Below are 18,196 nucleotides of genomic sequence, written 5' to 3'. Positions count from 1 at the left end.
CAAGGGCGACTTCAAAGAAATTGTAGCACTTGGGAATTACTCCAATGTATTGGGCAATAAAACATGTTGAAGATCCCCAACATCATCACATTCACACTGGGGGCACATTTAATCGAAGATCGCTCAGTCTACACACTCACCCAATATCGACCACGGAGTATATTCTACATTCGACATTTTAGCAAACGTCACTTGTCCAATATTGGCTAAAAATTTTGGTTGCTTCAGCACAGATCAAACAATATATGTATTTTCCTGGATGTCGCTAAAGACACTCAAAGAAATAACGAAACGGCGCAAGTAAGTAAACTACTCTATACATGTCATTAGGATGACATCATAATTTGTGGTTAGGCTAAGCTAATCTAAGTCTTTTATGTGATTTTAACTTAATGACACCTATAAAAAGTAATGATAAAAATGTTATATGAAAATATTAGTTGTGTTAAGGACATACATAATTTATTGTGTATTATTATGAAAAATAGTTCAAACACTATTATTATATAAAATCGGGTGTATGGTAGATGACTATTTGCTAAAATTATATATTGTTTACATTGTAGTGAATACACGTTTTAATTATTAATTAGTTTGTACGCACGTCAACGCAAAAATCAGTGTTTGTTTTTAAATTCTAGCCAAAACAAAATAATAATTGTATCTCATTGTTCATTCATTGTTGAATCGGATATCCCGGATATCCCGTATAAGAAAATTGCTGGAGCCGTTAGATGAATAGGTCGTCATTTCATGACTAATTATTTAGAAGTGTATGATATGTTAATAAACGTGGAGGATGATGGAATAGTCCAGACTATTTTTAATATTTGTAAGCAGGCTAAATAGACCAGTGAATAAAAAAAACTCAAATTATGACGTTTTTCTTCGTTTACACATTACTTTGCCAAAATTATAACGTCATGGTTACGGACAAACTAGCTAAGGCCGCTTGTTCAATAGGCTATTTAGTTCATGATCAAATTATGATTACTTTTATATAAATTTTGAGGTAATTAGATTTTTAGATTCTGGGGTCAATTTGTTCTCATGACAATATGAAAGAACACCAAGGAGTGAAATTGTCTTCTTTGCTTCATAGTAAACCATTTTGCGTCAGGCAACTTATAAACACGTAGCTTTCTTTCATAAAATTCGAAATTGCTAAAAACCAGATTCTTCTTCTTCTTTACGTTTCACGACTGTTCGGTCGACCAAAGAATCACCGCACAACAAAACGCAGACCACAGAAGATGTCGAAGTTAATTGTAAATATTTCTAGACACCCAGAGATGAAATAAAACAGCGAAAAGAAACGAACTACTTTATTTTCGAACGCGACTTGTAGGTTTTATCGTCTGCCGTGGACGTTCATGTGCGCTTTCAAGTGGTGATTCCGCCTGAACGACTTGCCGCACAGGACGCAGTGGTAGTCCTTCACGTCGGTGTGGATCTTTTTGTGCTGTTTCAGGTTCTTCGGGTCGGCGAAGGCTTTTCGGCAGGTCGGACATTCGAACGGCTTCTCGCCGCTGTGCAACCGACGGTGAATGTTCAAATAGTAGGGCGTGGAAAAGGTTTTGGCGCATCGGCCGCATTCGTAGGGTTTCGCACAGGAGTGAGATTTGAAATGTTTCGCTGCGACCGAGGAGTGGGAGAAAGTTTTGCCGCATATTTTACACGCGAACGGACGTTCGCCGGTGTGGGTCCTGGCGTGCGTCGTCAGACGACCGCTTGACACGAACCTAAGATGTGAATGACATATTATAACTATTATAAATATTCTAACAGTGCCAGACCAATCGGAAGCCAGTCTCCTCTTTGAATCGAAGGAGGCTGCTTTTGACATAGGATAAAACCTCAAACCATAAACAAAGAAAAGAAATAGATGTGAGATGACAAATTTATTATAGTTTGCATTGCAACCGCTTGTCGCTAGCGTCGCAACACGTGTGATTTAATGGTATTCGTTGATGGCGTTAACAATTTCAGAATTTTCTTTTTGCATTTGAGTGATTTTTCCGTTTATATTTTATTAACTATAGTTGGTGAAACATGTTTTCATGTTCAATGTTACTCGTGGATGGTGTTAACAATTTCAGAATTTGCTTTTTGCATTTGTTTGATTTGATTCCGTTTAAACTTTATTAACTGTTATAGTTGGCGGAAGATGTTTTGTTGTTCCTGATTGTAAAATAGACAAGCTGGACAAAAGTTCTATACATTCTAATATTTGAATGAGGCTGTAAGTACATTCTATTCTGTTAAAAGTTTACAATGTTGTAATGTTTGTTAGGAGAAAGATTTTTGTATCGATGTTTATTTAAAAAAGGCTAACACACTGCTTTATGGTACAGGTAGAATTTTTTCGTGGATTACTTGGTTTTTCTGAAATATATAATATCTAGAAGATTCTCAAAATTTAGCCCTATATAAAGCCAAAAAAAAATTAAGGGTTCAAATCTGCTCATAAATGAAAGCAAATGTCATATTTTGTTTTTAAAGGTAATCACTGGCGTGCCACTGACTGCCTATGAACAAATAACATTTTGGTCAATTAGGTCGCCATATCTATCTAAAACAAAATATTTAGTTTTTAGTTTAGTTAGTTAGAAGTCTGTTGTTTTTACTTTTACAGATTTAATAAAATAAGACAACATTCTAACAACAAGATAAATAATAAACGATTCTTATTAAAAAGAAAACTACCTAATATTAATAACTTTTAACAAAATTGTCTAGTAATAAACTTTTCATATTTGTTTTGAAACGCCCTGTATACACTATGCCGACGCCGTTGAACAAGTATCCAGTGATCAATTCTGATTGATCGGCACCGTTACTTACTACGCTCGAAGGTGCATCGAAAACTAGAAAACTAACCTCACATTGCACACTTTGCATCGGTACGGTTTGTCGCCCACATGTCTCCTAACGTGAATCGTCAAACTTGAAGAGAATTTAAACGATTTCCCGCAAATGTAACACAGGTGGGGCTTTTCCTCGGTTTTTTTCTCGGCGATTTTGCAATCGGCTGCGCAGCCATGCTTTCGCATGTGTTTTTTCAAGGTGCCCGACTGGGTATATGAGGCATTGCAAATCCGGCACGTGTGCGGCTTTTCGCCGCCGTGCACAGACGCAAAATGCCTCTTGACGTCGTAGGACCTACGACGTTCCCTCTAATCCCCCATAACCTAAGCCACCTCCGATAAATACCTCGCAAATTGTCTCGCGCAAACCGGACATCGGTCTTTCTCGAAATCCGTGTGTGAGGTGGAGTGTTGCCGCAGCGAGTCCTCTGAAGTGAAAACTTTACGGCACGTGGGACACGGAAACTCAGCTTCGAGTACCTCGCACGCAACCGAGCAGTCCCCGTCGTTATTCGAATCGGATGATTCGGTCTCGGATCGTTTCGTATCTCCGAGTCCTTTGTTATCGAACAAAGAATCTTCCAAGCCGTAGTTTTCCAACAACCGCGACTCGTAAACCTGTCGTAGTTTGTCTTGCGATTCGAAACACAGCTCCTTGAACAAATATGAAACGATCAGCTTCTCCAGGCAGCCGTCGCAGATTTTAACGGAAAACAGGTCGTCCTGCGAAACCTAAAAGATGTTCGTTCGTATTACGTCAGCCAGCGATAACTCGATAACATTGCCTCTAAAGATGTGCACTTTTCGAATATCACATTTAGCCATAGCGGTTCTTTATTGGAGATGTTTATTAGAGTAAACAAAGACGTTAAACTAGTTTCCGGCGACAAACAAGTCCGGCACAAAGCCTTCAGCTCCTTCAACTCCATACCCCTGCTCATTTTATGGGAAATTACAACAATTCAATTCTGTCGCGTATCACACCGCACAAGAGGTTAGTTTATCAGTGTCTGGCCCGTCTGTGGACTTGGCTACCCAAGTGAAATCATTAATCAGTAATCACCGACGTCTGTTTTCAACAGGCCCGTCAAAACCAAAACTAACAACACTAAAGAAACAAATTACAGCATATAAATTTTAAATCACTCCGGTTAATACATTCCGTTCGTAAAAAATTGAGAGCAAAGGTTATCGGCAAGCCAACCGTGTCTGCTAGTTGGGCTTAGAAACCACAGACCACATAACGCACTATTACCTGGGACGTAAGTGATCGATTGCTTATGTCACGAGTTGCATATCGTCTCTAAAAAAACGCCTATAATATGGATAAAACATAATTAAAAACGCAAATACCCCTTAAAATTAACTTTTGAACCATGAAAGCACGTTGTTAATAATACTCACCTCCTCTTTAATGGCGGTCGTATTAGATCAACGATCAGCGAAATTGCATACGAGGTGGTTTTGGTTAGAAACCACAGACGATGGATGCCTACGTCAGGAGTTGCATTCCGCGCATAAAAAACGCCGAGGACATGGATAAAACTTTATTTAAAAAACAGATACCCTTTAAAACCAATGTGACACCGGAGACGAAACTACTTTTTCGTGTTCTGCGATAGACTTTTGACCCACGATAGCACGTTGTTGATAATATTCATCTCTTCTTTAACGGCCGGCCGTTGCTTGTGGCCAAACAGCTTCTTAGATTCCTCGACGAAGATCTTTTCGCTGTCGTCGTAATATTTCTCGATTTCGTTGTCGAGCTTTTTGAGTTTGTTCTGCAAAAAGTCGACTCTGTTGAGCTGGCCGGCTCTCAAAATGTCGTCGTACTGCGCGCTCAGTTTATTTTTCAAGCTCTCCGCGTCGCCAGTAGCTAACAAATTGTTCTCGACCGCTTTCAAGTTGTTCCTCACCGTCGCGTCCATGTCGGCGTACGCCTGAATGACATCATCCAAAGATCGCGGTTTGGTCAAAGCGCCTTCGATTATCGGCGACCGTTTAAATATTTCGGACTTCGTTGTCGACGACTTAAGCTGGTCTTGCAGTTCCGCCTCCTTTTCTAGTATCTCCCCGACCGTTTCCTCGATTGCCGCGTGGTCTTTCGGGCACGTAGAGTTTTTGCACGAGCACATCTTGTCGAGGTCTACGGAGAAGTCGACCGAGCCGTCTGGGTTCTTCGTCACGCGCATCGGAAGCTTGACGCCGTTACCAGAGAAGAAAACGTCTCCCGGTTTTGGAGACTGCACGATTTTGCCCAAACTCTGCGACCAATCCGGACCCGCGGTTGCCTAAAAAATATCAAAATGCGCTTTAATTGAACGTTTGCCGCGAGAATTGAATGGTCTGTGATCGCGGCCAATTGGCGCTGTTTTGTGAAAGAAAAGAGGATTTATGTTTATTTTGTCTTGTTAACCGATAAAGTTCAGTGTTATGTACGGCGTTACCAAAAGTTTAAAGTAATGAGGTAAGGCTATGAATTCAAAAATTTAAGATTTGTTTTTATTATACTATTCATAAGATTATTTCTAAATTAAAAGCAGGTCTGCCTGTAATCCCATATTTCTTATAAGGTGGTGATGGCGATTCACACCAAGTGCACTGTCCATTGTGATAAGCACAATATTTTCTTTTAGGTAACGAATGAAGCCCAGCCCGGACTTAATCTAAACCTTTAAAATAACGTCAACAAAAAAAAACACGCAACAAACGAAAATGTTAAATTCAAACTAACGTAAGAAAAATTAGGTTATGACCCGTCAATAACCACCGTGCAGATGCGAGAAATTTAATGAAAATTGCAAGAAGTCAATAATATCTAGTAACGTGATTACCCATGTTGTCGTTTTTCCAGAAAAGCATACATATGTTTGAACAGTTCTTTCATTGATACTGAAACTCTAAAATAAATTTGTATTTTGATTGTAACATTGATATTTTCTTTTCTCTGTTGACGTGATCGCGAATTTTACAATTTATCGATGTGTATTTGCATTATTTGAAGTAGTCAAATAAATTTCATTCTATACTATGCGAATACTTTTAAATCGAGAAACTTCGGTGGTCTGTGGTAGCGGACGACCGGCGCCGTTTCGCAAGGAAGAAGAACCAGTCTATGCTCCATGCTTATAAACGACTTTGCGCGGAAATGAGGCGTAGGATTTTGGTTCTATAGCGAGCGATGGATGAAAAAAGTGTTATTTATTTGTGGAGAATATCAGCTTGTAAATACTGTGCCAAGAAATTGCAGTAAACAGAAGAGGAGGTAACTCGTAGCTTTCAATTGCAGCAACTTGTGGTAACGTGAAAATCGTGCTTTTCAGGATTTTGTACACTCAATTTGCGTAGTTGAAAAAATTTTCGGAAAAAATTAAGAGCCCTATAACTATCTGTCCTTCCTTTATATATTGACCTCAGAGCTGCTGGAAAAAACTCCTGCTATGAAAGACTCAGTAATAATACGATAATTCAGCTTATGTTAATTTTGCTTTCAAACTGTAGTTATACTTTGATCCACCAGAGGTCTCATTGGATTGGATTGGAAAACTGCCAAAAGCTGTTTCCACGCTCATGATTTCTTACCCCGTTCAACTGATTGCGGCTCTGAAGGTTGGGAACTTCCGTGGCGTCTTCACTCTTCGTCGCTGCAACCGACGGTGGCTCCACAATTTTTGGAGTTGCCGCCTTCAACGACCGCAACAGATCGGCCAACTTCGCAGCTGAAGACTTGCCCGGTTTCGGTTTGAGGACTTCCGACAACCCGTCGGCGCTTCTGCTCGCTACCGGCGGCAGTTTATTTTTCGCTTCTTCCAGGTACTTGTCTAGTTTCTCCTTCAGCTGTGCCATTTTCTCGCGTCGCTCGCTCGCCTCCCTGGCCACGTCCAGGTACTTTAAAGCGTCTAATTTTGGCACTTCTTTGTTCATCTCTAGTTTCTTCTCCGGGCCTAGCCCTTGTTTCTGTTGTGTCTTGATCTTGTCCAGGTATGCTTTGAGTTTGGAGTTGATAGTGTCGATGGACTGCGTCTGGGTGCCGTCCTCTGTCCTCGGCGTCACGAAGATCTTCTCCAAAGGCGACGCCAGTTTCTCCTCTTCCTTCTCCTGCGTTTTCGAGGGTTCCTCTTTGACTTCGGTTGTGGTGGTCGGTTCGGTGGTCGTTGTCGTCGTCGTGGGTTTGAGGTCTCGCATGAACTTTTGGATTTTTTCCTTGAGCAGGCGTCGCTGCTTCGCCGCTTTCGTCTCCGTCGTGGTTTCTTCGCTCTCCGAGGAGCTGTCGTCCTCTGTCACGCCCACCACTGGGATTTCTGATGTCGCTCGATCTTCGACGGGCGCCGTGGTACCAGGAGGATCCGCGGAAGTTTCGCTGAAGTCGAGACGTTGCTGGAGCTGAACGTCGGTGGCTTCCGGGCGAATCGAAGTCGGCGGCAGTTGCCCTACGTTTGCCAGAAACCAAACAAATAGTAATCAACGAACCTAATAGATCACATAATGACAAAAGTAGAAGTCCGCATGAGTTTTCTCGTGATAAGCGATTCCTAGCGATCAGATTGGAATAACTGTGAAGAGATATTTCATACTGAAAGAAAAAGAAGCAATGTTATCGCAGTATTCTGAAGTGAAAAACAAAGAGATTATAACCAACGAGCAAGGAAAATGGTGGGAGAAGATGACAGACATTGAAAGAGTGACAAAGACGGAGTAGTAGTTTTTCTTTAGACCATCAAAAAATGAACATCACTTTGGAAGGCAGACTCATATATTTGGCTAGTGCGTCTTTGACTGCTAGAAAAATCCCTGATGAAGTGAAAATAAGTATCATAGTGACCATATTTAACGTCTAAAAAGTCAGAGGATTCGCTACCCGTAGTAGACAGCTAAGATATTATTATTACAAAAATAGGTTATTATGGCATTAAAAACTCTGCACCAGAATGGCTGACAGATTTTATCTAAGATTAAGAATGACGTTTCTAGTGGTAGAGATAGTAAATAGGGTGTGCCGCAGAGAATCATGTGGGGTAAATATACAGGGTGATAAAATTGAGTTTGTTTCCGATATAAAATACTTACAGTCAGTAATAAGATTGACAACAATGTATGGCGATCAAGTACCGTCCAATGCCGAATGATAAATGGTAAAAAACAAATAAAAAGCAATGAGCCAAAGATATCTACTAGGTGCTAGAATGAAATTATTATTGCTTTTACTGTACAAGCAATGGTGGAGTTAGTTTTGACTTATGGATCAGAAGTGTGGACTTTGAATACAGATCTAAAAATAAGGATCTTAGCAGCATAAAGAAAGGTGCTGGATCGAATAGAAAGACTTATTAAGAACGCCTGAAGAGAGATGACCCAAAAGAATATTCAAGTGGAAGGAGGAATCGAGACAGACCATGTAGATCGTGGAGTAAACCGATGAGAAGATTAATGAATGAGCGAAATCTATCGGAAGAGGATGCCTTGGATAGGGAGGTTTGGCATCTTGTATTATATTGTGGTTTAACACTTCTATCTGGGTATAATTGATGAGGTTACCATTGTCACTGTCACCGTCTCGTCCATCTGCGTTCCTCGGCAAGTCCAGCGCGCTGAGGCCATCCTGGAACGAGTCGATGAAGAACTGCGGCATCTTCTTCAAGTCCTTGATGACGTTGCGCGTGTTCTCCGAGTGTTCGTCACCGCTCCCGGGGGCAGTTCGTTCGCCGCCGACCGCGTCAAGCGCGTCCTGCGCCCTGTTTAGTACGTACCGGTTGACCTTGTGAAGGTTGTCGACCATCTTGGATGGCAATGCGTCTTGGGGCGGGCTGGCGGCGACCACTTGGTTTTCGGACGTTGGGGGCTTCCTCTGGATCGACTTCACCATATCTTTGACCTTGTCCAACGCGTCTCGTATCTCGGCGAGTTGGTTGGACCGCTTTTTCTCCACCAGGTGATTCGGCGTCGACGCCGTCGCGGCGGCGGTGGGTTCGGTGGGGCGGGAACCTTGTTTTTCGGACTCCGGCGACTCGTCCGACTCCAAATCTTTCGGCTCGACGACCAACTGCAACCATCCGATGGAAATTTAAGCCCTTTCCCTTCTTTCAGACGAAGAGGGAAGGAGAAACGTGAACCTAACCTCAGATTTTATCGAAATTCAATGATTGGATGAATGAACCCAACAGTTCTGACCTGACGCCGATGGATGCATTTTCATGGGAAACTCTAAAAGATCGTCTAAACGCAAATACCTGATTAGAACAAAAGTTCAAATTCTAAATAAAGACTATTCTTAATCTATCACAGACCCTTTAGAAATGTGGGGAGACCAGTTGAACAATTTCATTTGTAAAAATTGTTACCTACATATTGTATTATGGAATATTTTGTGATGTTGCTAAAACAACATTTATGGTATTCAGTCGCCAGCCACATGCCGATGCATCCCTAAATATAGACCAGCAAAACATTGATAGAGTTACCTATTACAGATATCTTGGATGCTATATCACAGAGCAACTAGAGCCAGATAAAGAAATCAAATGCAGAATAGAAACAGCTCGCACAACTTTCCATTCTTCTGCAATGATAACTTAAACCTTAAATTGCGCCAAAGAATGATCAAATGCTATATTTGGTCTGTGTTGGTTCGGAATTATTGCGAATCAAAGCAAATGAAAAGTCACTCACTGGCGTGCGTGCCGCCATTTCCGGAGGTGGCCCTTCGATGACGTCGGGGTTGGGGCGTCGTTCGACGTCGGCGTCATCCCGCGGCATTAGCTGATTGTCGCTAGAAAACAACATGACACTATTTAGGCGCTTTGGGAGGCTTATAGCTTACTCGTCGTCCAAGAAGCCAGACCTGGGGCTGGCCAGTGGCGAGGAGGCTTCAGGCGCCCCCGCCAGTTGCTTCTGAAAAAAGCGTAAGCGTCGTTGAAGCAAAATAAAAAAAAATCACGTAAAGAGTTCCAGAGGTATCTAACCGTTTTTTTTTCACTCCTTCCTCAATAAGATCGTTCATTTCCTAGGTCTCCGATTTATTCACCGGAAAAATTCGACGCTTGGCAACGTCGCATTTTTACTGAGCGGCGCTACCAAATCGAACTTTCTCCACCTACTGAGTTATATTTTCCGCCAGGAATTTGTTTTGGTGTTTTTCTCATGCTTTTTCGGATTCTTCTCGCAATTTACTGTTTACTGTGGTATTCACGGACAAGTTAGAACCTTCAACCACCAAGCTTGATGATTTTAGACGTTCTGAGCACTTTACACAAGCTATGGGAGGCACTAGAATCCTGAGATGCAGCGATTCTATGACTCTAAGCACTAGATTGCATATCACTTCACATAATGATTGTAGGTGCCCAGCCAGACGGGGTAATGAAAAAGCAGACAGGCTGACTCAGCAAGGCTGCAATGAGGATCAAGTTCAACATGAAAATCTCATTCACTGCGAAGAATGGGACGGGATGTATCGAAATTGGCCACAGTAAAAGGAAAACGACTATTTTAAAATCCAAGCGGCACCACCATGGTTTTATGGTGACTTTATGGTTCATTTGCATAGAATTCTAATTACGAATTTATTTTATTTAAATTTAAACCATATATTTTTTGACTGTGTAATGACGAATATGAAAATTAAAAAGTCTGCAAATCTACCCTATGTGACATGAATTCAGTGTTCAGTTTTATCTTTAGTTTCATAGCAAGGCTTGTTCTCCTGTGTGTGAGAAGTATGTCTTTTTTATAGTCCTGACCATTATCCCTTACTCTTTATAGACCTCAGCATCCAGAAACCTATTTGGGCGGCCGTCTAGCGAGACGCGAACTCATCGTCAATAAGAAGAAGAAAACATGTTTGGTTATGTTGTATAACATCTCGCTTGATTTGCATTGTTCTTATTTGTAATGGTTAGTTATCAGCAGGCAAAGTTAAGATAGTTATTAGTGTAACCAAGTTGTAACTAGTGACTATTATCGATCTCTTGATATTAAATGGTCTGATACGAACCAGTATTGAATCTAAATTATCGAGTTCACTTTTCGACTTTCATTTTATCTTGGACGATAACAGGGGAAGTTCTGTCAAGAAGGCGCTGTAAATTTTCCCATGTGGAACTTGTCCATCTGTGTAAGTTTTCTAGTACTCTAGAATTTTTTGTTCCTGTTGTACTTTTCACGATTTGGACATTGTGATTTCTGGTGAATACATGTAGGTTTATGTAGATTTGGGCCAAAGAGTGAGACTGTAAAATTTTCCACAAAATCTAAAACCACTTTTACGATTTGGACTACTTGCCAGTTGGAGTCGCTACATGTTTGGATTGAGTAATTATTTAAAAAGGGAAGTACCTGACTTAGTTTCCTTATCTGTGTAAACGTCAATAATAAAAAATATCATCTAGTCAAGACTGAACCGCTACCAACCTTCTATCAACCTGGTTACTAGTTTTGGATCTCAAGCAAATAGCAAATAGAATGTCGTAACTGGTTCTCACTCTTCCATCGCTGGATAAAAACAAGATGGAAGGCAGAAACGGACATGGCAAGAACAAAATGTGGAGAAAGCTCACTACACAAACCACAGACCTTCTTGGTCTGCGGGGCTGACATTATTATCATCGTTATTATTATTATGTCAAACTTACGATATTGGGTGTCCAGTTCGACCTCTTGCTGCTAGTGGCGGTCGGCGGCTCGTTGGACTTGGTGGTAACCCAGATGGTGACCTAAAAGATCAACGTCAGCAAGCGAAACATACGTTACTTTGATGTTAAAGTACCGTGTCTATGTCGGAGGTGTCGCTGATGCCTATTATCTTGCAGATCACCTCTTTGGTGTCGCCGTCTCTTAGGGTCGTCACGGGGTACAGAGTTTTCGAGAAAATGTCGTTTTCGGATTTGAACCCGCTTGACAAGGACAGTATCTGAAATGTCCGAGCACAAAGTTTACAGGTTTAAAAAAAGCGATATTGGAAATATATTGAGTAAAATTAAAATCCATCCACATATAGACCAACAAGTCTGCTGCCGGGATTCTCAACAATCTTCGAATTGTGGAAAAGATTAATACACTTTTTACAAACACTTTTGAATCAGTTTGAAAAAGTTGTCCTGCCAATATAAAACCCGCGTGAAAAGTGTTCGTTACGCACCTGGTTATCCGCCGCCTCTCTGTCCGCCAGCTCGCACACGGACTCGCAGGCCTCGCATTTTTTGAGGAATCTGCACCTGATCTGCTTCCTGGACCGACAGAAGTAAAAAATAATAGTGACGTCAAATTAACAACGAAATTTTGATCGAGTACGCACCTGCAAAACTGGCAACGCTCCGTGCTGTTTCCGGCGCCGTTGGCGTCCCTCTTGGTCAAGAGCGCCGGCGAATCACCTACGAAGTTCGGCGATCCTACCAGCGGATCTTCGCGACCGTACGACGAACGTACCAGACCCAACGTCGATGCTCTGTTTAAAACCACAGAATATTAGAATCCAACGCAGGGTGACTTTGAATATACAGTGCGTCAAGATATATATTTTTTTATTTTAAAGAAACTTCTGGATTCTCCGTAGTTCTTGTTATGTGTGTTACCGTGTGTAACAAGTTCAGTTCAAGATAAGGATGTGTATCGTAGGGGTAGTTTAAAAGTCATGAATAATAACAATCATCGTATCTATTACGGTTACCGCTTTCAATGTGCCCATGATCGATCGTTATCTAGGCCACACTGTATAGCACACAAAAAAAATATATATATCAATTTTCAAATTTTCTGATAATAAACGTATTTGGTAACCTAATTGGTAACTAAAAACTAGATATTTTTTTATTTTTTCCGAAAAATGGTTCTCGATTTAACCAATGTAGTGGCGACCTATTTAATCAAAATATTAATGGTTCATAAACAGTCAATGGCACGCTACTGATTACTTAAAAATAATATATTTGCATTCATTTATAAGCAGATCTCATAGTCAGTCTCACGGTTATCGTTTAAAAATAAAAACTAATTTCTCTTCATGCTGTCATATTAACGATATTGTTATTATTGAATGATTTTTATTTTAATAGAAATCAATCCAAAAAGTTGTGGTATACTAAGGATATTACATGAGTGCCAGTGGTATTACAGATATTAAAAAAACATATTTTATTTTTGAAAACTTTACCACTACGTATTTCAAAAGTTAAGACGTTTAAGTCATATGTTCATACAAAGTTTCCTTTTTAAAATTGATCTCTTAATAATTTACATTATTTTGGATAACACCCTGTGTTTCGGCCTCCAGGGCATTTTTTAAGACCACAGTCAACTATGATTGCGGCATAAAATAAGAAACTTTTATATCTCGAGCCCTTGACAAGTGTTCTATCTAGTTCAAAAATAGGGTTTTTCACTCCGATTACGAACACCCTGTACACTGGGACACAGGGTAACCTAGAAGTTTGGTGCTTTGAGATGGAACAAAACGTAAAAACGGGCATATTTTTACTCCGACAGTGTAGTCATCAAATATTTTACATACCACATCATTAGAATGGTCAGAGTATCACAGTATACACTTTAGATGTAATTTAACTTTTAACATTAAAAAGAAAACGTAAATTTTAAATAATAAAAAAATGAAAATAATAATAACATGGAAGATTTGCATTTTACATTTTTTGGAGGCTCGATTACCTCCTTACTTACTGTGGACAGCGTTTAGTTTTGGCTCCTGCCTCGTGAACCGTTTCTATCGCCCCATCTAGCTCTACGAGGGCGTCCATGTTGTTCCGTCCCTGTGCCTCCTGCGCAGAGCCGGCCCTGTCTAAGGCGACATCGCGCGCACGTCGTAGCTTGCTACGGAACACGTCAATATTAACGTAGACGCAAACCACAAGCAACATTAATTTTCTACTTAAGCCTTAATACTGTTTCTTCGCGTTTACGTATATGTAAACAAAACGTTTGAAAAAGAAAAAAATTGAATTTAATTAGTTATTATTTAATGTTAGGTTAACCGGCTGAATTGGTACACTGAATTGGTTTTCAAATTCTGCAATGCAATGCAATGCAATGCCAATATTCTTGAAGGTCGATCGCTCATATTTGCCACTAGCATTATTCGAAGATGACCTAATTGAATACGATGCTCTGGTGTGCACGATAAATAATATATTTGGATCACTTTAACTTCCAAAAATTTCGAATGGCTATACCTATTTTTAATATTTTGCGATTTATTTTTTACCTTTACTTCTATCTTAAACTATTGCTATAATATTAGTTGGCCATGAAAAAAACATTAGTCAAAAGGGCTGTGATGAGATAGAAATAAACAGGACAAAGAACTGTGTCATCACATTTCGTTTTTCTCTATTCCTTGGGAGGGTGGGGTAAGGCGGCCTACTTAAGCTTTATATTAGTTTTTGTGGTTTTTAACCATCAAGACGATTTATTTTTGACTAACTTTAACTAAATTTACCCAAATTTTGGCCGTCGTGCTCCACTCTCACCTATTTATAATTTTATATGTAATAATTACAATTATTTATTAAAAAGTATTTAATAAAAAAAACCGTTACTGATTCGAAATCCATCGAAGTATCCAAAAAATAACATTTTCAAATAATATGGAATAGCTTTTTTTTGAATTTTTAAGCTGTCAATTTTACCCCTGGTATTACGCAAAGGGTTAAAAAAAACAAATAACCAGAATTTATAATTATAGTAACCAAAAAAAATTTGGTTAATTTTTGAGGTGGGCCCCTCCTTACGCCACCCACCCTAATGGTTTTGGTTTTGAAAATATTTAAAATCGTTGTTTTCTGTATCCAATGTTGTTCATAAGTATTTTATTTTTTTGTTATGTATTTTTCTTTGTATATCTAAAGCGTTAAAATTGTGTTTTCTTTTTAATATCGATCGTTTCTAAAATTTCATTTTTCTTTGGATTGTTTTCCTGCGGTATAAACACCTATAATTTGCTATTTCGGTTTTCATTTCTCTTAAACTCACGGTTTCTCGGCCGTCAACTCTTCGCTCCAGCCGCGCAGCCATCCTGCGAGTCCCGCGTCGCAGGAACACAGCAGGAAAAACGCGAAAGTGACTCTCGGATTCATCCTTTCGAAGCGATCACCAAAACTGTACCACCTGGAGGTCGATCGACGACGATATCTGTGTCGAAGCGTCAGCGGAATTTTCGTTGTTGTTTATCGAAATAATCGCGCAGCGTTCGCAATATGGCCGTGACGCAATTCAACAAACGTACAGCTGGATTCTGCCGCCACACTCGTTGGATTTTTGAAAAAAATAATCTTCCACAGGCTAATTAAATCCATCAAACGCAGTCGAATTAGAAAAAAAAAAGATGTTCCCACCGCGCCTTTATCAAATACAAAATACGACAATATTCCGACACCTGTATACGAGGTGTGCTCAAAAAGTAAAGTGACTTTTAAGTTTTATCGAAAAGTATTAATTTACCACGAGGCCAAAAGTATCATCGACCTAGGATTTCCATAATTTTGGTTTGAGATGGAAGGTGTCGAGAGCTTTCTTCTCAGAGGCGATGACTGGTGATAGTGGAGAATCCATAGCTGCCCACTTTTGTCGAAACATCTTAACATTCTCTTTAATGAATGTATAGGTCAAGGGCCGTTTCCAAAAAGCTGGAAAGTGGCCCAGATAGTCCCTATTTTAAAGTCTGGTTATTCTACAGACGCCGCTAATTATGCGAATGTTACCTCGGGTGTCCCCCAGGGATCTCATCGGGGTCCTTTACTCTTTAATATTTTTGTTTTCGATTTGACCTTTGGTTCCTGGTTTCTGTTTATGGTTTAAGGGATTCTTTCACATCACAGCTTCAGAGAGATCTTGACAGATTTGCCGATTATTGCTGAAGCGATTTATAGATATAGATATGTTTAGTTTAAGCCTTAGTTTATTTGAAACAAACGTATATAAAATTCTTTAACTCTGAGTTATAATTTATTTAAATCCAACCTTTGCTTTCGATGTGGAGATAACAAATTTATCGCTTATAGTATAAGCCTACATTGCGCCATTCTGTTATTGGGTAGCTAAATAAATAAAGAGGGATTCAACGTCGAAACTAGCCAGAATATCTTCTGTATCTAACATAATGCTTTATAATTGTTCAATGAAGTGAAAGGAATTAAGTAAGAAACTATAAGCTTTTCCTGTAAAGGGTTTTCATTAGGACAATACATTGGGGAAACCGGACGAAAAATATCAGCTAGGCTCAAAGAACGTGAAAGAGCCTTAAGACTAAGACAAATAAACTCATCAGCAGTTGCGGAACACAATCACAAAACCAGACATAAAATTTTATTCGAATAACCAACGGAAAATCCGAGAGTCTATAGAAATCGATAATAATCGATGCCACCAATATAGGAATCAGTAATCCGAGACAACATTAATTGTGATAACACTGGTTGGCTATGAAATCCTTTAAAAAATTTTATGATAAATATAATGATTCAAACGTTTTGATTTTTTGTTTATATTTCAAAATTTTATTTTTTTTTTCATTTTTTTCATTCGTCAACGTTACAAAAAGTAAATATACATACCAAATGGGTTTCAGAGAGTTATAAGAGAAAGGAGGGAAGTGCCGCAGGTGATTTTGATGGTAGTAAATACGCGCATGCCAAGTATTAATTATGACACTACAACAGTTCAGTGAAAACTTGTCGTCTAATTGTTTAACTTTTATATCCAATATTTTAGTAAGTTTTGCGTAAAGTTCATGTTCTCTACATTGGATTTAAGTAGTTTGAGTATTTTTTTTTTAAAGTAGGGTCAATAAATATAAAATAGAAGTTTGAAAGTTGTTTTAAAATTAATTTTATGTGATTTTAGGTTACAAAATGCCACGGACTTAAAAATTCCTTTGTTTTTTGCTACATTTGTGGGGAATACATATTAAAAACACAGCGACATGTCATGACCGATCTGGTTAAAACAGCTTATAAGCTATATTTTGGATTTTATATCGATGAGCGAGATAAAAGTTGGTTGCCAAAACTATGCTGCAATAGCTGCTCAAGAACGTCGAGAGGTTGGCTTGAAGAAAGTCACAAATCCATGCTGTTTTCAATGCCAATGATTTGGAGTGAGCCTCAAAATCATGAGAATGGTTGTTATTTCTGCATGACATCTACATGAGGATTCTCGAAAAAAAATAGAGATAAGATTGTTTATCCGAACAAAAGACACTCCGCCTCCAGTTCCACCAGTTAATGAGGAGGCTGAAAATAAAAATATTTCAGGTCTACAATCTCAATCGAGTTTTGTTAATATAATTTAGGATTTTTTACTGTAAAACTCAAGCCGCCACATTTTAATAATATAATAATTTATACTTTAATAATATTGTTTTCTGATGAAATAAATATTAATACGTGTGGTACTTATTTGTATATCAGATTCCGTGTTTAGAGCATAAAATAAGACGAATTCATGCAGAGAGAAAAAATTTTTTTTTTGCAGACCAGTGTAAATAAATAAATACTTTTTGATAAAACTTATAAGTCGCTGGACTTTTTGAACACACCTCGTGTGTATTTAACTCGTACCGACCCATGCATCGCGCCAGTTTGACTTGGGCAAAAAGTGAAAACCCCTTTTCTTGTGCCGGAAAATGCTTCCGGGGTAACTCCGTAATATATTGAAAAGGGTGGCAAGGGCGTAGGTAAAACAGATGGCCCATGAAAACCTCCGCTGATAGATGGGGGAGGCAAAAAAGAAAAAGCCACTTCGTTTACACCAGAAGTATTTTATAGCAAACGCCAATGCAGTTTTGCCAATGGAAATGGAAATACGGAGTGTTCAGTGTTTTTTCTTGTCAAATTTTCAAATATTAATTGGTTGAAACTGCAGGAGATAAGAGCCGCAAAAAACATTATTCCAATACGGTTAGTGTAACACAATATTATTATCATCATTCTTATATCTTACTTAAGTAATTGTCTTAATTATTTTTTTATTAAAATACTTCAAAAAATCAAAGTCGAATGCAGAGTGCGCAAACTCTGACGTGTACTGACCGTGTCTGTAAGAATTACCACGTCATTTTTAAATTCATTTACCCGCGTCTTATTAATTTGCATTGCCATTAGAAAACCCACCATTTTAGAAGCACCGATCACTGGTCCGAGTATTTCAATTTTTCTAGTATTATTTTCACGCTCTCATAGCATTCTTTCAACAATACAGTTATGAAGCAGATTTGCTTTTAAACTTCTAGAAATTCGTTTTACTCTGTGAAAATTTGCACGATGTGGCGACACCGCGGTGTGGAGGGTCAGGGAGGGGGATTTTACGAAATAACCGTCAACTGTTAA

At 39.2% G+C, this 18,196-nt stretch overlaps 2 protein-coding genes across 2 annotated transcripts; both read right to left on the bottom strand.

Annotated features, from left to right (window-relative positions):
* Positions 1-1,319: 1,319 nt before the first annotated feature.
* LOC132696954 (zinc finger protein 329-like) lies at positions 1,320-4,371 on the bottom strand. Its single transcript, XM_060662135.1, has 5 exons — positions 4,272-4,371; positions 3,653-4,182; positions 3,214-3,599; positions 2,881-3,162; positions 1,320-1,742 (listed from the first exon to the last, which is right to left on the bottom strand). The coding sequence occupies exons 2-5, from the start codon at positions 3,806-3,808 to the stop codon at positions 1,352-1,354; spliced, it is 1,215 nt and encodes a 404-aa protein (XP_060518118.1). The 5' UTR covers positions 3,809-4,182; positions 4,272-4,371; the 3' UTR covers positions 1,320-1,351.
* A 36-nt stretch (positions 4,372-4,407) lies between these two features.
* LOC132696953 (uncharacterized) lies at positions 4,408-14,982 on the bottom strand. The gene is made up of 11 exons (XM_060662134.1): positions 14,844-14,982; positions 13,536-13,685; positions 12,157-12,306; positions 12,001-12,088; positions 11,629-11,772; positions 11,495-11,575; positions 9,685-9,755; positions 9,534-9,633; positions 8,403-8,907; positions 6,450-7,297; positions 4,408-5,158 (listed from the first exon to the last, which is right to left on the bottom strand). Exons 1-11 carry the CDS (start codon positions 14,945-14,947, stop codon positions 4,466-4,468), a joined length of 2,934 nt encoding a protein of 977 aa, XP_060518117.1. The 5' UTR covers positions 14,948-14,982; the 3' UTR covers positions 4,408-4,465.
* Between the last annotated feature and the right edge of the window lie 3,214 nt (positions 14,983-18,196).

The sequence above is a fragment of the Cylas formicarius genome, unplaced genomic scaffold (assembly GCF_029955315.1).
Source record: "Cylas formicarius isolate icCylForm1 unplaced genomic scaffold, icCylForm1.1 PGA_scaffold_1__22_contigs__length_36826433, whole genome shotgun sequence".
NCBI classification, from domain to species: Eukaryota; Metazoa; Arthropoda; class Insecta; order Coleoptera; family Brentidae; genus Cylas; species Cylas formicarius.
Note: the sequence above shows the minus strand (reverse complement) of the source record. Positions and strands in the feature narration are given on the sequence as shown.